Source organism: Besnoitia besnoiti, chromosome III (genome assembly GCF_002563875.1).
Source record: "Besnoitia besnoiti strain Bb-Ger1 chromosome III, whole genome shotgun sequence".
In the NCBI taxonomy this organism is placed as follows: Eukaryota; Apicomplexa; class Conoidasida; order Eucoccidiorida; family Sarcocystidae; genus Besnoitia; species Besnoitia besnoiti.
Genome location: NC_042358.1, coordinates 4033646 through 4054854, shown reverse-complemented (window position 1 = coordinate 4054854; position 21209 = coordinate 4033646). Strand labels below are relative to the sequence as shown.

At 58.0% G+C, this 21209-nt stretch overlaps 2 protein-coding genes across 2 annotated transcripts; one reads left to right on the top strand and one right to left on the bottom strand.

Moving 5' to 3' along the window:
* Nucleotides 1–668: 668 nt before the first annotated feature.
* Nucleotides 669–13284, bottom strand: BESB_048390 (uncharacterized protein; the record flags this gene model as incomplete). Its single annotated transcript, XM_029363290.1, has 12 exons — nucleotides 669–1446; nucleotides 1717–3577; nucleotides 4075–4261; nucleotides 4761–5050; nucleotides 5446–5554; nucleotides 6259–6870; nucleotides 7292–7691; nucleotides 8280–8916; nucleotides 9299–10251; nucleotides 10742–12614; nucleotides 12839–12912; nucleotides 13241–13284. 12 exons carry the CDS (start codon nucleotides 13282–13284, stop codon nucleotides 669–671), a joined length of 7818 nt encoding a protein of 2605 aa, XP_029220656.1.
* Nucleotides 13285–19562: 6278 nt separating this feature from the next.
* Nucleotides 19563–20843, top strand: BESB_048380 (uncharacterized protein; the record flags this gene model as incomplete). The annotated part of the gene is made up of 1 exon (XM_029363289.1): nucleotides 19563–20843. The coding sequence occupies one exon, from the start codon at nucleotides 19563–19565 to the stop codon at nucleotides 20841–20843; it is 1281 nt and encodes a 426-aa protein (XP_029220655.1).
* Nucleotides 20844–21209: the final 366 nt, after the last annotated feature.

Genomic DNA, 21209 nt, shown 5'->3' with positions numbered 1-21209 from the left:
ATTCATGACCCCCCAAAAATAATGAAGCCTCTCCCAAACGGAGGAGGCTTATATGCACCTTGTAAAAACAGGTGACACTGGGTCGAAAAGGCAATTCACTCAAATCTTCCCGAAGTGTTACTTCACCGAAACATCGAGTGGCATCCGGCAGCCACTCGGTGGCGGCTGCTGCGGTACGCAGCTCCCGGAGTGTCATCACGCACTGTGGACCGATCAGTGCAGTAGTCACCACCAAAGGCATTCCCACGCGCCGGTCTCCGTGCGGGAGTACAGTTCTGACTCTGAAACAACGTAGATACTCCAGGAGGCCAGCGGCAATACCTCTTTCGCCTTCCGTCGCACTCAATTCGTACCACCGTCGGCGGGCGCATAAGTCCCACGCTGACTGAGCAGCTCCCCCCGCGGCTCTCTTCACGCTCTTGCTCATACGCTCATTCCTGACACACTCGCATTCATTTGTTGGTGTTCTGTCCCTTGTGGGCTTCGAACAGCTGTCTCATGTCTGTACAAGCTCGATCCCTACAGGGGTTCTTGCAGCACCACCCTGATTTCAGATTCGGCATCTCCTTCATTCGCCCTGGCCCACAAACAGGTCATACCTCACCAACGTCAATGCAAGAACGATATCTACGACTGTCTTTCAGTAATCTCTTCTAACGATGTGATAGTCAGGTGTGCTGTTCCCCTTCCGCAGAGCATGCTGCGGGCGTCGCCCGTTGGCTTCCGGGCATCTGAAGCGACGCCGACTCGGTGTGCGCTTTTGAAGGAAGTTGCATTTCGTTTCCAGGCTCCACGTTTTCTGGCAGCACTGAGCGCCCCGCAGTCTCGGTCGTCGAACCCGGTTCCTCTGCTTCTGCCGAATCGGGCGTTGGTGCTTGCGGCACATCACCCCTCTCCGAAACCTCGCATTCTGGTGCACAGTGGGGACGAGTGGCGGAATTCTGAGCCTCCTCGGCTGGAGCGACGCTCCGCAAAGATTGTCTGGGATCTCCTAACTCGGCTTCAATCTTCACCTCAGTCACCCTCTTCTGCACCTTGTTGCCTGTCTTGCCTTCGATCCCCTGATGCGGAACAACGGGCACAGCGGCCACACCGTCGTCAGCCACCTTCTTGACTGAGTGAGGCTGCGTTTTTGCGTCCCTGAGAGCTTCTGCCTTGAAATCCATCGCCGCCGGTATCTCCGAGGCATTTTTGTCTCTGCTGTCCGCCGGCACCGGCGTGCCGCACTGCCTCTCAGGCCTCCGTAACGAGCTCCAGGCAACTCGTCGTGGTGAACCAGAGCGACGCGCCCGCCTTACCTCATCCCTTTTTGGCGAATACCGCTGCTGGGAGCGGCCAAACCGCGGAGAATCAGCAGCATCGGGCTGAGCGTGCGAAGGAAAGAATCCTTGCTCAAAGTTGGAACGGAAGTTCGGAGTGAAAAACAGGACAGAGAGAGGGAGAAACCTGAGAAAGGAAATGAAACATATCAGCAGTTAAAACGCCACCGATTAGTTGCGGCACCTGAACGAAGCATCACATTCACAAAACCCTTGAGAGTGGAAGCTGTGAGGCGTGGAGCCACCAACGTACGTTCTCTCCTGCCGGTATTCAATGGAAGACTATGGAAAGAAAGACAACCACAAGGAGGCAGGACGGATGCCCCACACCCAAAACGGAAAACACGCGGACCGCAAGAACGCCAGCCACGCTGCTCTGGAGAGTGCACTCGCCTACCTGAATTTGCCCGCAGCCTCCAACGACGTGAGCGCTTCAGACGTTATGCGAATCGAGTGTGCGTCCTCTAAGGTGGGACGAGCGTCAAGGCGAACCAGAAGCTTTTTCCCCTTGCGTGAAGCGACTTCGCCTCCCCCTGGATCACAGCCTCCCGTCTCCCTTCCGCCCTCAAGTGAGGCAGACGCGGCGACGGAGCTTCCGCAGTCCGCTTCCACAGCGCCACGCTGGTGACTATCTGTCGAAGACGTCGTTTGGGTTCCTTCGCCCGGATTCTGTTGCCCCGCCGAAGGCTCTGACTTGACTGTCGCTTCCTGCGCACCTGCTTCTTTCAGAAGAGTCGATATCCCTCTCTCGTTCTCGGAGCCATTCGCTTCATGTGTTCCAGGGGTCTCTTGTTTCGGCGCCTCCTCCTCATTTCCTTCTGCACGACTCGCGCCGATGACGGCGCTGCACTCCCCTCGTGTCTCCGCAGCAGCCTCGCGAGGCCCTCTCAGAGCTTCCGAATTGCCGGTCTCTTCTGACAGCCCGGAAGACTCGGAATGATGTCCGCTGTCATCAGGCAGCGCTCCGGGCCCGCTGTGGAAAGCACACACTCTTTTTGACACGCTAGCCGCACTTCGTTCCTCGTGTTGGCTTGCAAGTGTTTGGAGAGCGTCCGAGCCTATGCGCCGCCACCGATTTTCCCGCTTCTGCAGATGCCAGACGTCGTCGTTGCTTTCTTCCTCCTCTTCCATCTCCCCCTCTTCTTCGTCGTCGCCGGTCATCGACGCGCCGTCCTCCGCCCGCGCCTCCTCTGTCTCTCTCATCCCTCTCGCCTCGGCCGCCTCCCCCGCTCCCATTGCAGCGGCCAGTTCCCTGCACTCGTCGGCGGTGCGCACGCTGAAGAACGGCTGAAGCAGCGGCAGCTGAAAGAAAGCCTCGAGAGAGAAGAACAAACTCTCAATCATGTGCTCTGCTCCACAGACAGGCGCGGGCAGGAAGTCGTCCTCCTCAGGGTCGCGTCGCCCATCTTCGGTGTCCCGCTTCTTGTCCAAATGCGTCCTAGTTGTAATGAGAGGCGCGTAGGGCATGCGAAACGGTAGCGCAGGACGCACCTGCAGAGGAGGCATGCCTACCATCCAGCCTCTAGCCACTTGCGCGGTGCCTAAGGCAGTCCTGCGGCGTCGTCGCTGCCTTATCAACTTTGCCGAAAGGCTTTCTTCTGCACTCTGGAGAGACGTGTGTCCGACCTCCTCTACACAACAGCAGCAGGCACAGGGCTGCGTCGGAACGCCGGTTCCCGAGGCCTCACAGCGGCCGCCGAAACCTGGCGAAGCAGGATGCGCCTCTATCCGCCTTTTCTCCGCCTTGACATCACTGTCGTTTTTTGTGGGCGCGGGCGACCGGGGCGCCGCTGTCTCTTCATCTGGCACGTGTGCGCCTCCAGGCATTTTCACGCGGGCCCGGTTTTTCGGCAGACACGACGCACACGAACAGCACATGCGCTCGCCCGCCTCCTCGCCTTCGGCGCAGAGGAGCGAACAGCAGCAGGCGGAGGAGGCCACACAGCGGTGCAGCAGGTGCCGCAACACACTGTTGATCAGTGCCACGAGGAAGGGCAGGTCACGGGATTTCAAGTGAGAGGAGACTTCGAAAGGCATCACCGCGAAGACGTGCGGCGCAGACGGTGGCGCTGCCCTGGAGAGCAGAGGAAGCAGAAGCGGAGACACGGGTTCGGGAGACAAATCGGCAGGCTTGCCGGCTCTGACAGAGAAGGGCGTAGCCGCTGAGCTGTCGCGGTCTTCACACCGCGGTAACACCCAAGCGGAGAGGAGACTCAGAGCCGTCTTTGCATCCAGACAAGATGGCAGAAGCAGAAAACCTGACAAACGCAACACAGGCACCGCACACAAAAAGGAGCACACGAAGACACCCTGCGTTTCTCATGCTGTGTGACACCAACCACCTGTGTGTCCTTCGGCTCACATTAACCCCGGAGGCAGTTGTGTGCTGCCTCAAGCGCAAGTCCGATGTCAAGTCTTCCGTTGCCATCGGCATCCTCCGACACTAAAACGGAAAAGGGTCAGACGTTCACTATACATATATATATGAATATGTGCATATGTATCTATTTCCCTAATATTTCTATACGTATGTATAAACATATATTTAGCTCTATACCTGCAATATATATAGATGAATAGAGACATAGATACATAGATATATACATACACCGATGAGCTGTGAATTCGCACCTTAGACTGCCAGGCGAGCTGTAATAATTCTGAGGACAGTTCGCCGCGCCTGCGACGCGCAAGGCCTCGAGCACTATCGGAGGTGTGCAGCGCGCCGGCGCCGTAAAAACCCCTGTATACTCACCATCACCTCGCAGCATTCGCGTCTCTGGGAAATCGAAGAGTTGCCAACCCCAGAGCTCCTGCTCAACAACCTCAGTTGCCTTCCGCGCGTCGAGTGAGACGAGAGGCGAACTCCGCGGAGCAGATGAGGCAGATGCACGCCCCTTGGGCGCGCCAGTCGTCGTCTCCCGGTTAACAAGCCACGATCCCTACAGAGGACAGCGAGTCCAAAAAGACATCGTGCAGCCTACGAAAAGAATTGTCTCTGCCGTCTTCTGGATGGCGCCCTTCCCGTCTCCCAACAAACTCACGACGGGTTGTCTCCGCACCCACATTCTGCGCTCGTTGGCAACGACCGAATCCTCGCGCTCCCGCCCCCCCGCCTTCGCCCGCCCTTCCTGCTATGCCCTTGCGATATGAAATTGCGTTGAAGCCGCCCTCGACTCGCGGGGTCGCTCAGGTTCTCGCTTCTGACAAGCGCGGGCTGTCTACTCGTTTGGGGGAGGGGCGAGGACTGACGGACCGAGTCTGAGAGCACGCTTTGAGATACGACTCGCCCTCCATCCTCCATTGGCTCGCCTCAGCACGCAGGCAGGTCCCACGGCTGCCGATGCTAGGGCGGCCCTGTGTGTATATCCAGCAGACAAGGCGCAGGGTGATGCCATCACACGAATCTGTTAACACGTTTCCGCGCCAGTGTGGACTCACCCAGAGCTCGACAGTCATCTCTTCGAGGCTCTGCAGAACTCTCTCAGCCACGGCGTTTGGCAGCCCACGAACGAGCAGCACGTGAGGCAGGAGAGTCTTCTCCAGCGCCTCGCCCCAGCGAAGGGGGGCAGCCTTCGAGCGCTGGCACGCCCGCGCCGCCCTGCCGAGCTCGAGCCCCGAGAGGTCCGCAATCGGCCACGCGCCAGCCGCAGCTGGTGGCGGCGTGAGCCACGCATTTCCGAAGTGGACACCCTCGAAGGCAAGGTACTCGATGGGATACCGGTCTTGTTCTGGCAAAAACGGTACAAGTGACACGAACACAGGCGGTGACTCTCGAATGGAAAAACGCCCGCGCGCTCCGACACGACGGAACGAGCGGTATGCGGCGAGTTGGTGCATCGGCGTTTTCAGGGGTCGCGCCAGCGCGTAAATCGACTGCTTCCACGTTCGCCGAGAAGAACTTCTTCGCGACCAAGTCCCCACATGAAACGAGGGCTCACACATGGTTCTCTCGTCTTCGCCCGCGCTGCCTCAGAGGCAGAGGACTACTGGCGAGTGAGATTCGTCTGCAAGTTTCACACCGGCCTGCTTCACGTGCTGCACAACGAAGCGAATGCAGATGCCTGGCGCAGTCGCTTGCCTGCGCGAGGCATCTGCAGTAGCCAGTCCCTCCCTCGGCACTCACCCACAAGCGTGCGCAGCAGCGCATCGAGTGCATCTCCGACAGCCTGCGACAGCCGCGCGGCTGGCCCCGCGGCCTCGTAGTACTTCACGTGCCACGGATACCAATCGTCCTGGAAGCGTGTGCAAGCAGAGCAGACACAGGGTATCGCCTGCCAAAGCATGGGCCGCCCACGCAAAGCTGTTTGGCGGCGCGCTATGGGGTGCGGATCCGAACGCGCGATGCATAACAGAGTCGGTGTGGATCTCCGAGCCTCCGCAGAGAGAGGATCTGAAAAGGCCCTCGCTCACTGTGCAGGAAGGAGGGCACGACGAGCAGAGTTTCTCGGTTGGCAGTGGATAAACAGATCGAAAACCAGCAAACACAGTCGGTCTCCTAAGCAGTGAGGAGAACATCCCAACTCTTCGCGAAGACAGCAAACTCAGACGTGGAATCCTTCTGTCTGTGAGACGCCGCATGTGTCTCGTGAGCACCCGCCAGAAGCGCTTCCGCTCTGAAAAGCGAAACGCACATGTCAGGACTGTTGCCTCTGTGACTGCTTCGAGTGGCACCGCCTCTGAAACTGCTGCTGCGGTCCTCTATTTCCCAAAACAGCAACGGGGACGGCACACTCTTAGGCCACGCCTGAAAGCAAACTGTAGTCCATGCGCCGCGTCGACGGGCAGCACTTCACCGCTGCTCCGTAGTTGCCTACGTGTCTCTTACCGCCCCTCTCCTTTCCATGCAAGCCCTCTGCGAGGGTGGGTTCGGAGTGAGTAGAGCTTCGCACCCGTCGCAGAACGCGCTTCTCCCCTGCCACACAATTTGACTGCTTACCGTAGCCTTGGGGAGCGGCTCAATGGAGTACCTGGCCCCCTCATCGCCCATGCTGAAGGTGATAGGCCGGCAACCGTGTTGGAGCATCTCGAGCACGCACCAGTCAATCCCCCCCGTCTCGCTTCGGGGTCGTTTCCTGCATCTGCCTGCTTCGTGGCCTGGGCCGCTCTCACTGGGTCTACGCGACCTCTGCGGCGTTTCGCAGTCTGCCTCGCGGCTCTCTGCACGGGTGTCTCCCGCCGAAACAGTCTTTCCAGGCGCTGCAGCGCCAGCGTCGTGACCCTCCGGGCCCGTTGGCGCCCCGCCACCCTCCCCCTGCGCCCCACGAATCCCTGGGGGGCTGGCGCTCTCGGAGCTCTTCGCAGTCTGACGCGTCGGCCCGGGGGAGTCCCCTCCGCGCCTGGGGTGCCCTTCGCCTTCTTTTTGCGACTGGCGGACAGGCTCCAGCTCCGACTTAGCGACTCCACTTTCACGCTCGTCGGCTTTCCCAGAGTCCGAGGTCCGCTGCGTCGCGGCCTCGCCCGCAGCGAAGAAGGGCATGTCTGCAGGGAGCCCCGCTGCCCTCAGCAGGAGCGCATGAACGGACGCATGAGGGAGGTTGACGTAGACGCGCTGAGGAGGCAAGCACACAAGAACGCGACAAACCCTGCCAAATCGGTCAGCTCAAGAAGAATCGCTTCGCCTTAGCTTTCGCCTCACTTCTCAGCAACCCCAAACTCTTCAAACAGAGAGTAACACAATACGAATGTATAGATTGTATAGGAAAAGGCGCGGAGACGCTCCTCGCAAGGAGCGAAAAACAGTAATGTACGAGACCCCTGCGGAGTGCTGCGCAGACAAGTTTCAGGTGAAAACTTTGATTGTGGAAACATTAGCAAAAATACTTCATTCACGCTAGATTGATCACCAGCCTAGACACGCGATTAAATGCCTACCCCCTACAGCCAGCAGGCGCTAGACACGTGAGCTCTCGGAAGAACGAAAAGACGCGCGAACTGTGGCGCTCGCTGGAGCCCCTCTCTGCTGCGCTCACCTTTGACGTGGCGTATACGTTTGTCTGAAGAAGCGCAGAGACCGCCGCGGCCGTCGCGCCGAGCCGCTCGAGCTCCTGACACTCCAAGCTGAGAGATGCGGGTCTCCGGAAGTAAGTCACGCCCTTTCGCAGCAGAGACGCATCTGGTTGTCCGAGAGACTCTTCTCCTCGCTCGAATTCTGCTACCTCGGCTGCAGAACGCGTAGTTTTCAAAGCCGCCCCCGAGGCGTCACCCTCTCCTTGGGAGCAGGAAAGCGAAGGAGAGCCAGCGGACGAGGATGGAGAGGCGGCACTCGGACAGACAGACAAGGATGCAGGACGGACAAAAATGCTCTCAAACAGCTGTGTCCAAAGCGAGGAAGAGAAACAACGCGACCACGTTGCCGGCGTGAGGAGCTCCCTAAGAGAAATCGGCAAAAGCGACCGACATACAGCACGCGCAAGAGAGACAGAGCTGGTTCTGCCGCGCACAAGAACATCGAAGGATGGCGAAGAGTCGACAAGCCATCGGGACGGAGAGGAAAGGACCACAGCCGCTCGGGAACAGAACATGAGCGACCAGGCCCGAGAGCCACTTAGCGTCAACGGGATGAAGCATACAATGACAGGACTAAACCCTGAATCCTAGATGCTAATAAGACGAGAACTTGCGTTGGCTCGTCTCCTAGTCTATGTTCCTTTGCGCGTTGCACTCGGACCCGCAACGGATACACCCCGCCGATTGTAGAGGCCATCCGCTGTCCCCACTCCATCTCTCTCTAACTTGTTTACTGCCACCGCTCAGGAAGTCGCTTCTCGGTGCCTTCTTGCATCTCCTGTGCTGCACTTGATTCCAGCTCCCACCCTTTATCGCCACACCCAAACTGTGGGTTCCCTCTTTATCTCCCTCCCCGTCTCCGCTAACTCGTTTGGGCAACGCTCTCAACTGCTTTGCCCCCGCCTGGCTCGCGTGCGCCGCGCTCCCTACGTTTAATGGCTTTGCACTTACGCAATTCGCGCATTGAACTGGAGCTGCAGCGTAGGCGACACGAGGAGATGCAGCTTGACAGCCCGGTCGCAGAGCGGTTGTTTTTCCCTGTCGGGCTCCTCGCCCTTCCCCGGCCCGCCTCCTCTCTCCCCCCCCAGCCGGCCTGCCTCTCGCCCGCCCCTCCGCGCGTGAGCCCCGGGTCTTGCCCGTCCATCTGTGTCGGCGCTCCCTCCCTTCCCGCGCCCGCCGCCCTCTCTTGGGGATCCGCCTCTGAAGGGGCTGCGGCGCGGCCGCTGGACCTCCGTTCTCAGGTCAGCAGCGCGGCTCGGCAGCAGGCGCGCGCACCTTCGTTTCCGTACACCGTCTGCACTCGCCGCCCTCAGTCGAGGGCGGCCTCTCTCCAGAGCTGGCGGCGGCGCGGCGCCAAGCTGGGCCGAGCGCAGACGGCGTGCCGAGGGAGCGCACGCGGCGCACAGCGAAAGCGACGACGCAGACGCCGCAGACGCGCGCGAGGGAATGCGGCAGCCCCCCGGGCGGCCGTCGCCGCCTGCAGCGCGCCACGTGAAGAGGGGGGCGCGGAAGATTCGCTCTGCAGCCGCAAAGGACTGAAGGAGGAGGACTCCGTAGCCGCGACACCGGCCCGTCGAGGGGCTTGTCGCTGCGCGGAGGGAGGGGACACGGACGCACGACGCACAGAAGACCGCCCTGAGCAGGCAGGCTGGAAGCAGGCGCGCACACAGTCCGAGACATGGAGCGCGGCACACGGGGTGTGCGGCTCAGACAGGCTGACAGTCGCTGGAAGCCGAGGGTGACAAGTGCGTGACGAACTCGACGCCAAGCTGCAAATCCTACTCGTACCCAGGCCAGAGAGAATCACGTTGTTGTTTTAGAGAGACGTGCGCAAGTCAGGGAAAAGAAGCGATAGTTCAATGCCGTACATAAGTTCTGACAACCTACTACTCCTCTTTTGGCATGCCGTATGCTCCTGCTAAGTGGCTGTAGTGATATGCAGCGTCAGCCGTAACAGACGCCTCACTCACCTAAGAGAAGCAGGGAGGACGCTGCTTCATGCATTTTGTAGTGTGTCGTGATCATGCGGTGCAGAGGAGCCAGTCTCAGATTAGGGAGGGAGGTCAGCAGAATTGCAACACGAGGCGGCTCTGGTTCAGCTCGTTCATGGTGGGCTGGGAAGGAGCTCTGTGGCTCCCTCTGTTTTCCGCAGACTTCCGCTGTCGTCTGTTGTGCCCTCTCCGTCAACGTATGTGTAGCTCCTTGTGGGTCCGTTTCCCCCGTTTTGGATGCTTCTTTTGCTTCGCATGTTTCAAGGTCTTCTTCCTCCGCATGCCGGCAAGTCGCAGAGGCACTCTGCGGCTGGGAAACCTGACCCTCCAGAGCGGGCGACAGGCCGACTCCCTCTGCTCCCTCTGTGCAGTGGCCTTCTCTTCGCTCGACAGGAGAACCGTGTTCTTCTGCGGTAGAGCGCCGCGTGGGTGGGTCGCGTTCCTTTGGCGCCACCGGGTCAGCTGAGTCCCCTTCACCTCGACTGGGCACTGCGTGTCTCTCTCGCTGTCCGATGTTTTTCTCAGCATCGCCTCTCCCGGGTTTTGCGCTCTCTGGCTCCGCTACCTCTTTGTCTCCGGGAACTCTCCTCTGGCTCTTCGGGCTTGGAGTGGCCTCGTCCCCGCTCGGCGGGGGGCCGACGGAGGCGAAAGATACGCATGAACCGTGGTGGTTCCCGCCGGACTTGTCATCGTGCGAAGCCTGCGGCGCCAGCCGGTTCACGGGTGGGGACGAGCCAGGCGGGCACGCAGCTGGCAAGGCTGCAGCTGCAGCGTGACCGGATGCTTCGCCGATGCGCAACACGAAACGTCGGAAGGTCGCGCGGAGGCTCTCCTTTGCGGCCTTTCTCAGAACAGGAACATGAGAGCTACAGTGCGGCACCGGTGATGAAGCGAGGTGAGGCCTCGCGACAGGGCGCAGCGACGAACTGTATCTGCATTCGCACACACACCGAGCAATCGACGTGGCTGTCTCACGTTGGCTGGGTCTCGATGTACTGCACAGTAAGGATCCCTGCTCCCTCCCCCTCCCCTCTCCTCCCGTTCTTCCATCAGCTGTGCTATACGCTGCGGGCGGGCCGAACGGAAGCGCGCTGTATATCCACGGCGGAATGCACGCATAGGAGCGGCGCGTCCATGTTCCATTGTGCCGTTCTCTGGGTTAAGACGCCCTGTATCGGTGCCGCAGGTAAAGCGCATACGGCACGTAAGCGTGTACGCTGCCGGCGTTGCGGACCGGAGTAGGCGTAATTTACCGATTCCTGATCTCACTCATCCTGCGACAGCGCGTGTTCGCAGTCAAGACTCGTGGGGCGCGGAATCACTGTCTAGCCGTCCCGCACGCAATTCATTTCGAAAGGGATACGGCCGGATAAATCTACGAACTCCTTTCTCGCTCCCGACTTGTGGGGCGTGCCGACTCACCTTGAGGCCCTGGCATACCAGGGAACGTGTCGGTCGCCTGTGCCGCGGCCTCGCTCGCCTTCGTCATCACTGCGTCCTGCTCTCCGCTCACACCTGCTTCCGCGCACCCGCTCACCTGGCCATCCTCGAGACTCTCGTTCTCCTTCCTGCCCCGCAGAGTCTCTGCGATAACTCCGGTACCGTTCCTGTTCGTTCCCAGCCACTGCTCCTCCAGCACTACCCCCCCGCGTGTCGTCCACGCATCTTCGAGGGCGCTCGACGCCGCCTCGTGGTCCAGCCTGCCGGCCTCCCCTCTCGAGGAAGTACGGCCCGCCCTCGCGTGGTTCTCGAAAGCCTGGACTACCCTCTGAGCTGTAGCGATCCGGAGACAGTCTCCTGTCGTCGCGTCGCCCGCGGACGGAATGCCTGAAAGCCGACGAACTCGCGCCGGACGCGCGATCCTCCCATCGTTTCAACCAACTCCCCATGCCTCCCCTGCTGGGCCCTCCTCCCCGGACACCGGCTCGGCTACCGCCGACTCTTTCCCCCTCGCTCCGTCCGCGGAGAGCCCTGGCGTCCCCCCCTCGCTCCCTGTCTAGAGGCAGACTTCCTTCCTTTCTTCTCACACGCCTCTCTCGCCTGTCTCCGGCACCGTAGTCGTCTCGGGGCGAGCCAACCCGCGCGGCGCCTCGCGTCTCGCGACAGTCTTGCCCGGGTAGCGCTTCGCTGCGGCCACGCCCCTGCTCCCCCTCGTCGTCTCCGCGAGGGGCTCCAGCAGAGGTGTTGAGTGTGCTCAGAGGAAGCGCAACTCCGGCTGGCGAGAACGCCCAAAAGCAGCCGGGGGGAGCAGCCGAGGCGAAAGCGATCGGGGCCGCGGTCCCCGGAACAACTCCCACAGCGGCCAACTGGTTCGGAGCCACAAGAAGAGGGCCCCCAGACCTCGCCGCGGCTGCGTTGACAGTGTTGTCGAAAAAGACCGGCGCTGGCAGAACAAGCGAGGGTCCCTCCGCTGTGGCGAGCGTGGCGGCCGAGGTGCGGACGCTAGCTCCGCCGTCCTCCTCAGGTGCCGCTGCCCACACACTAGTGACCGGAAGGCCTCCTGCAAAGGCTGGGAGAGAGACGGGAGGCGCGAGCCGAGAAGCAGTGCGAGATACCCGCGCCGAGACGCAGTCCTCCAAAGGCACGTCCGCCGCTCCTGCGTTGCTGCCGGCGTACGCAAGATCCGCAGCGCGAGGGGCTGAGCTGCTCCACGGCTGTCTCGACTTCGGCGAGGGACTACGCAGAACGCTTTCTCTCGAGCGACGTGACGCCGGGCCGGGGAGCGGCGACGGAGAAGAGACGCGCGTGGCACGCCGCACGCCTTGCTCACGTCTCTCTGGTGTGCGACTGCGCCTGCGATGACACACATCATAGTCGATCACTTCCCTGCCGAGTCCCTCCCGCCTCGTCCCGCCTCGACCTTCTCCGTTACCGCCGCGAAGGCGCGTAGTATCACTCCATTCATCGCCTCGGCCTTTGTTGTCCTCCGGGCGACCTCGATGACCCCCTTCTCCATACGAGTTTCCTTTAATGTGCCGAGGGCCCTCGTTTCCCCGTCCAGATTCTCCCCACGACGCTGCAACCTGATCACCTTCGCCTTGCCTGTGCCTCCGCCACGCGTCCTCTTCTCTATCCCCCCTCTCACACCGTCGCTCTCCAATTGGCCTTCCCGGCCTTCTGCCGCAAGAGGCCGCCCCCGTACAGTCGCCGTGCCGCTGACGCGGCTCGCGCCGGCTGTCCGCCTCAACGACGCGTCCTCCAGCCGGTCTGGCATAACGCAGGTTGGACTCAGTCTGCAGCGGCTCGTTCCTCTCCGACTCATAACTCCCCTTCCTGTGCTGCCAGGGGGGGGCTGCTGACAGGGTAGAACGCCGGCGTGGTCACGTTGCCAAGGCGGTGAGACAGGGGGCTCTACGGGCTGCGCTCGGCGGCTGGCATCTGCATCAGCATGACACGTCCACGGCGGCAAGAACCGCTCGCGCGAAGCCGCTCGCTTAGGGGTAGGACCGTGCAAACCGGGGTCATCACCGCAGGCTGCCTGGTGGGCACCACGTTTCCACGGGGGGTCTGCTATCTCACTGGCGTACGACGGATGCTCCCAACCACCCTGTGCCGGTGGCTGGTCTCGGGGAGGGACGGCGGACTCGACAGATCTGTATCCATACGCGCAGGAGAGGAGTCTAAAATCATCCCGAGATTAGGTATGAGAGAGAGTACCACATGTAGAGATATAAGTATATGACCCGCGGATATCGCAGAGACAGGGTGATGCGACTGCTCACGGCCTCGGTTGGGAAGCCTGGTCTGTGAGCTCCGTTCCTTGCTCCCTGTTACACAGTAGCAAAGAGACGCAATGTACCCCTTTCCTGAATATCGTAAAAAGGCTAGCAGCGTCCTCCCTTCTCGTGCACGGCCATCCGGAAAAAGTCCTCACGCTTCGATGCATATACATGGAAGATCAAGGTCGAGTGTAGAACTTACGTGAGGGAGGCAGAACCCCCTTTCCTCCACGGTGGTAACGCCATTGAGTCCTTCAGCCAGAACGGCGTATACAGGGGAGATGTTTATATTCTCCTTAGTTCTGCAGAGCACAGCACGTCGTACGGCATCCTCACGCAAAAGTGCCAGTAGAAAAAACATGCGCTCAAACACGTGGCGCCTGCTCACGAGGGCGGGGACAAGGCAAGTCTATAAAATCCGTGGCTGATTGCAGCTGCAAAGAAACGCTTAGTATAACGTGTTGAGTCACTGCAGCTTGCGCTTTCCCTCTTTTAGTGCGCCTGTTTAGAGGCAGTAACCATGGTGCCATGACAGTATTACTGCTCATCAAGATACAGACACATCTACGGGGGGGAAAGGGGGGAGCAGTGTTGCGCAGCACACATTACCCGTAGCAGAGCGTCCCCCGCTCCCCTGAAGTCCTCCCTCGGCTGAAGCCAGATACGTTCCTCATGCACAGTTCTTGCAATCTGAAGGTATGCCACAGGTCAGCCAGACATCGCCGTGGCTACAGCGACGCGCGCGAGCTCTTCTCCATAACGCGAGAGCCACCGCGTGGAAAGATTGGCAGTAAGTCTCGTCTTTCCTGTATCATGATGCCCAGTCATAAAGTGTCACGATCGGCAAATGGTCGAAGCCTGCCCCTGGCACGGTTTCAGTGTAGGGAACCGTGTTCGACACGCGTAGATAACTGCCACATTGTCGTGGCATGTAAGCATGCCTTCGTCCACTAGTTGACACACACTGAAATGGTGCATTGTTTCCTCGCTAGTTGGTAAACCTACATGCTGTGTGCCGCTCTGGTGCCATTTACAGGCCGTTGCCACTATTGGCCCTGACATCCCCGATCTTCCGAATGGGCAACGGCGGGCTCACCTGCTGCTTCACTCAAGCATTCACGCCTGCCAACTTCTACCTCCCTAGTCCGCTATTCGGCACAACCGGAATCCCTTCCTGCGCTTCAACTGGGTGAGCAACTGTGCAGTAGACTCAGCTTCTGCCACTGCCGGCACACAAGTCAATCACCAGTACGTCCCTGCGAATAAATGTAGTCCTAGGACTTCTCAATGCTGGCCATGTTTAGCGGAAAACGTACCTCCTCCGGGGCATAGAGGCTCCGGCATCCGATAAACGGGCGAGTGCAGTATGTTGCTGCTGACTTGGTCAGAGCCGCTGCAGATACGACGGAAGAAGTGCGATTCACGGAGGCGTGGCGGATGATCCTCACCGCTTTGAAGCGCTGGAGACGTTGATTGCTCTTGTTTGAGGGGCAGATTCTCCTACTAGATTCCTCTTGATGTCTAAGCGGGTGAGCTGCAGCAGGGCCCCTCTGCCGCGGCAGGGTGGGGGATACAGCGGCGGAAACTCGAGAATATTGTGTAGCAGGTGGTTGCCTGCAGCTCTTAATGCCAGGTGTTAACCCAGCAATGTCCCCCAGCCTTGGTCATCTCCTGTGCGTGTCCGCGATTAGTCACGGGGAGTGCCGTGTGTGACACTGGCATTCATTGACGACTGTGCAAACAGGGTGTCGCGACCTTTCCATCTCGAACTGCTCCATGACAACAAATCATAACCGTCGCAGGAGTGACCGGAAAAACGCAAGTCTCATTTTTCCGCTTGAGAATGTCCTTTGGAACCAATATGGTCGACGCGAGCAGGCCGAATACCTGTTACGGAGACGACATGGAAGGGAGGCTTTGAACGGCTGGGAGGGCACGCCAACCCGAGGGAGTGAAGCAGGACACGGCCTCCCACGAAAATGTTGTCTTAACGCGGAGCTGTGACAACCATAGCCGTTTCAAGTATCCCTGGTTCCACTTGCCACTTCACCGCAGCACTGCTGGGAGAGAAAAAGCACCCTGTCTAGTTGGATTCCCTGTGCGAACGCCACTCCACAAGCGTTTTCCGACAACTGGTGAAGCAGCTTATACGCTTTTAAGGAGCGAAGTGCCGCACTGTCCCTTTTCTTGCGTTACGAAACCGAGCGGGAACTGAGCTGAACCTCACGCAAGGGGAAAGAATCAGGCCGGAACTTGCTCGATAGCAGAAGGCAGCAGTACCTCTCACCCTACCGACCCGATCGGCCGCGCTTAGGGTACCCTATCCGATTGAGCGCAACCCCTCTCTGGCACCCCGGGAGGTCATGCAATCGCGTGGCTTTTTGGCGCGAGACATCAATGCGATACACTGTTCTCCGTTGCGTGGATACCGTCCGTCTTTTTTCAAGGCTGCAGGGCCACTCATCACCAAACTTAACCGGGAAAAGAGGGCTCTTCCCGTCCACTACCCGAAGTCCGCTTTAGTGAAGAGTGTGTGACCGAAAACGTCGGCTCAGCGTCGCTCTCTTCAAAGTAAAAAGGGAGCGCTCTATGGCTGGCCCCCACGGCCGTGTCGTTGTGTGTCAGCCGCTCTGGGAAACGAAGGGCTGCGTTGGAATGCGCCATACAGCGTTCATCAGTGCGTATAGTTTCTCGAGACAAGATTGGTCGTTATCCTCTGCTTGGTGAAATCTGACTGTACAGTTCACGGCGCATAGCGACAGTTCGCGGCGCATAGCGACGAACTTACGAGTCGCACCGATCTCTCTATGTACGGCTCCGCGGCATGATGTCGCAGACCGCCCGGCGTCGGCGCACTGCGTACATAGATCCCTCCGACAAGGTTATGTTGCGTTCGGGGGTAATGCCGGGATGGCACCTCATGGTTTTGTGCATCAGACATCTTTAACTTCACAGACAGATAAGACAGGGATAATTTTGTGGTAAATGACAAAGGGAGCTACGTGGGGACGTCATCGCACTAATTCGTAAGTCGGATCTTGCAGGGCAGCGTAGACAACGGTGGATATTACGCGGTGCGCTACGCAAGGGACTGTCCAAAATGACTGGGGTTTACCGTGCGACTGTGTGTTGTCGCGCCTAAGCAGTGCGTAGTTATCGTCAGATTCAGCCTGGTAGTGCAAATCTCGGCGATGAACTGCCGCTTTAAAGATGTCCAAGGCCTAAATGTTAGCTACCGGCAGGTTTTCGTGTGCCGCATGTACGCTGTGGGCCTCCTCTGCGATATACATACGTCGGCGCTTGTAGTAAAACCAGGATGTGCATGCGTGGGGGACGGCGCGTGGTAGTGTGCGAATACCAAATGAGCCCTATGGAATGCACGCATGATGTGACTTTTGTCACTTGCGGGGCACATACATCCTCGTGCATGCCCAAATAATAGACACGAGGACAGCGGAAGAATGTGGTATGCGCCCGCCTCCGATGCGTACCATATCGTGCCGGCATACCTTATGGCTAAAGGGTCGTCTCCTCGTGGATATTGAACTCAAAGGTCTGCATGACGAAACCCTCAGTGAACAGCCGAAGTCCCAGTAAGCCGGTCGGATTGCCTATTTGGCTAGATGAGAGGAAGGCATCATTTGTATTACCGCGAAAACCGAGTATACCGTGAGAGGTGGTTGTTGGGTCCGGAGCGTAGATTTATCAGTTCTCTTCGAGCTCGGTGGCAGTTGTTCAGCTGTCTAGTTCTCACAGCTGGGACTGCGAGGGGAACGCCGGGAACTTATGGACATACGGCAACATCCGGCATCGAGATAGACGCTCATGTGGTGCGGAGAAGAGACAACACACCTCAGCCACTTCTGGGCTGGCAGAGCTGCGTGGGCGTGCAGCATTACAACGTCGATCCACATGTCGGCTGCAATACGCAAGGCGTAATGCACTCGACATCTAGGATGTTTAAGGAGACACGGTCCTGGTGCTGTGGCGAATCACGGTTCACTGAGGGTGCAGTAGTATAGCTTCCAGCTCATACAGCGGTCTTACTTCTGATTAGCTCCCGGGAGTGCCATGAAGGCGTGACCTGTGGCATGTAGAACACCCTCGGCAGGTCTAACGTGTGACCAGTTATTGATTTCACGAGTGCAGCTTCTCGAAAACACAGGTGACGCGGGCGAAAGCTCTGTACAGTCGGAAGCGCCGGGTGGTTTGATTACTCTCACGGGTGGCATCCGCGTGGCGGTCCCGATATTTTCATCGTGTTTCATCACTAAGCAGATGGGAAGACGAAGGAGGTCGCCCCCGCAAGCCCGAGCATATCAGTTTTTGACATCTAGCAGGCTCAGATTCTTATGCTATGCAATAGGAAAGGTGCGTTTATGGCAGCGGGCCAATGTATGTTTTAGTGAATGGTATATCGTGCTCTCCGCGTAAGTTGCTTCTTCGAAAGCTAGACGCGCGCCTCCTTCGGGTTTGCTTTCTTTCTGTCGTTTTGCCGCAGGCGCGGGGCAGGAGGAGGAACGCGAGAGTGCGGTCTACGCAGGGTGGGAGGCAGGGAGCCTCCTCCTCAATCAAGGCGTAAAATGAGATCCATTACAGAGGCTACAAACAGTCTAGAAGAAAGCTGATCTTCGCGTGTTTCAAGCACAGAGAAGCAAAACCTCGTGCTGCAGTTGAGGAGCGGGCCGACAACACGGGCTTGCCACATGGCGTTTCGCTAATGCAGCCACATGCCGTATTGATGTGGTTTTCTCAACAAGCACTACGAAATCAGGATTGAAGAATTCATTTACTGACGGATATCTCGAAAGCGTATCATGAACTTGGCGAATGGCAAGCGCACGGGGTGAATCAAGACAACTACAGTGGCGCGGGCTACTTGTTCCAGAACAGCGTGCATTAAAGACTTCCACCGTCTTCCAAAAGGACGGCATTACGACAGCTTTGAGACACGAACAGGTCAGTAGCAGCAGTGCTCTCTGACTTTGATACGCTTGCAGGTGGTAAATTGGCGCACGCTCATACGTTGACTCAGCTGGGTGTTGCCGGATAGAGATGAGCTTCGCAGCGGGTGTGCCGTCGAAATCATAGTCCATCAAGCACAGAAGTATACGACTTTTAAGGCAGAGTGCTTCTCACTAATGTGGTGCAATCTCCGAATCCGGCCCGTAACTGAAGTGCCGCATCAGCGAATCAAGGAACCAGCGACTGAGACGTTGACCAACTGTGGATCTACGAGGTATGCACTATGTTACATATACGGACATCTTATGCAAAAAACAGTGAGTACCGTCACCAGGCATGACACGGAGTTCTCCTCTTTACGAAGAGAGACCACCATTAGTGAAGACAAATCGGGCGCACTGTATGAGTTTGGAGCCACGCGTAAAAAAGAAAAACAAAACGAGTCACGGCTTAAATGGTGGTACCTTGTGGGGGGAAATTGTCGTCAGGCACGACCGCTGGGCTGCCGTGGCATCTTTGCAGGGAGGGATTTGTTTTTGCATGAGGTCATAATAGCGATAGTAAGCGAGAAAGTGAGAAGACAAGGCGCAACATTTAAAGGCGGTAATTAGTTTTGCCCGGGCTGTAACGTGTGCTCAGCTTGCTCCAATAAGGGGGCTCTCGCGCTACTCTGGCCATCAAAAAGGAGAGCAAGTGCAGAGAGGAACAAACAATACTGCGCCAGCAAATAAAGGGAACACAAAAAAGGCACGTATTTTTCAGAGGAATCAGTTTGCAGGTCCCAGATTCGATGGCAGCCGTGGAGGGCCGCAAGCACGGCGACGCGCAGTCTCGCAGCAGCGAGCTGTTGCCGGCGTTTGCGATGTCTTGCCGAGCGCATCGAGCGCTGTCTTGTTGGACGTTAGTCTCAAGCGGGGCGCCTTCCGGGTCCTCCCTATCGGTTGTACAACCCTAAACCCCAAACTTTCAGCCCCATGCAAAAAGCCAGGAAGTGGCCCTGTTGTGTTGGCGAACAGTCACGCCGGTCACTGTGGTACACAGTCACCATGCCGTATTCTCTATCACTTGCGTCAATTAACATTTAGGGAAGGCGACATGCCAATTGGAGCTTTTCTTCCCGTCATGGCCCGGTGATTTGCCGTTATTGGAGGCTCTTTTACAATCTGTTTCCCTAGTCTTAAGCATCTTCGCCGACAATCACACCTCTCAGAGACGTTCGCACGTTTCGGTGGATCAGTCAACGTCCCCGCTGCAGATTTCCGTTCTTGCTGCAGAAGACGGACGACTACAGAGCGCCAGTACTGAGATGGGTGGAGAAATTCAGACATACCGCCCCTTTTATGTGAATTTCGTTGCGGCTCTATCGTGTCCGGCCGCTTTTCCATGGGCGGTATGTCCCTTAGTTCAATCCTCGCTGGGACGTTCTTGAGGAACTCGCGGGCCTCGGTGTCTAGGTCCCCCGCGCCTCGCTCTTTTGCGGCGCTGCTTTCTCCAGATTCCCTGCGGCCGTGTAACGGCCACGGCCATCCTTACTTGCCGTTTCAGACTTCTCTGCTACCATGATTTCTGGAAGTGATAGTCGTGTCAGATTTTCGAGGCTGGCACGGTCTCCGCCCCCGCCAACGGCAGCTGGCTCTGTTGGGCCCGCAGGACTGAGCGTGAGTGATCCAGGCGCTCAGTCCGTAGCGCCTGATGTATCTGTGGTTCCCTCGTCACGGAGTGCTCGAGGTACAAAGCACAATGACAATCCAGATGGCCAACCAGTTGATTTCGCTGCCCGATCCTACGGGGGAATTTCAGCAGGGCTAAGCACAGCCGCGACACTTGCCCCAGCGCCCGCAACAGCGGACTCTTTCATTGAAGAAGGGACTCCCATATCTGCTTCTTCAGCAGACCAGCCGGTGGATCCCATTCCGTTAGCAGTCATTGCATCCGGCGGAGAAGACGTGGAAAACCGCGATGGCGCATTCGAGGCACGGGTGACTCTGCCGGAGTCTGCGTTGTTGACAGACACAAGAGCGACCTATCGTTTCTCCGACTTCAGAGGGGGGGGCTTTCCTTCCGTGGCATCGGCGTTGGCAGCGGCAGGTGGCCATTTGGCGTCGTATCCGCGCTTGTCTGATCGTGAAGAATGCCTTCTGGCCCCGGGAAGCTTCAGCTTTTCTCTTCAGCAGGTTCTCGCCGCTGCCGCCCTCGCTGCGGTGACGCTGAAGTATGTATTCAGAGAGAAGCCGAAGCGACCTCTAGCGACGTTTTGCTTTGACTTTGCAAAACTTGTCGTTGGGGCCATTCTGTCGCAACTCATGGTTTTTCGTTTCTCCACTATCGTCTCTCACTTCCATTTGACATGGATTCACGAAGAAGTGGACGCCTGCGATTGGTACTTCGTCAGCCAGATCGCTGACTCCAGTCTTGGCATTTGGGCGGTCGTCAAGATGCTCCGGGCAAGCGAGTATAGATTCGCGTATGAATCCGGGCAGTACAGTTATAGGCCTGGGGGGAGACCAGCATTCAAGCTCTTTCTTGGCCAACTTTTCGTGTTCATCTGGATAATCCTCGTGGGAAAATTGCTCATGCTCGTAATGCTCGGTATTCTGTCAAAGCCTCTTTCTGCTGCGGCGTACGCTGTGTTGTCTCCACTTCACCACGGGGACGCCGACCACAGATTTTTCATCATCATGGTCATAGTCCCCGTTGTAACCAACCTCTTTCAGTATACCACTATCGACTCGATCATCAAATATAGAAGAAAGCATCTCACGAAGGAGGAACGAGCCATTTGCGAGCTGTACACCCACTCACATAGTGCAGGAGCTGTCATGGCTTCTGACGACCTTTAATGCTGTTTTTAAGTCCGCCTTCTGCGGTGTGATTGTGTGGTGAGCTAAGATCTAAATCTACGCTTCGGGCCAAGCATGTGAGCGTCCGAAATGGAACTCGGGATTATCGAAGCTCATACGACTGTTCTGTGTAATTTTGCGCCCTGGTTCGTGGTTGTCTCACTTTTTTCAATCGTATCTGCGTTCTATGACCGAAAAACCTGGCTAGATATGTGAATGTGGCGGTGGCATTCATTGGGGACGCGGCGAATGCCTGTGTAGTCATGATTTCCCGGATGCGGTGGTGGCTCCATCATTAGGTCAGGATGGTCTTGATCATTGCGACAGATGTGTCCCAGAAAAGACGTCTACTGCGTTGTGGGACAG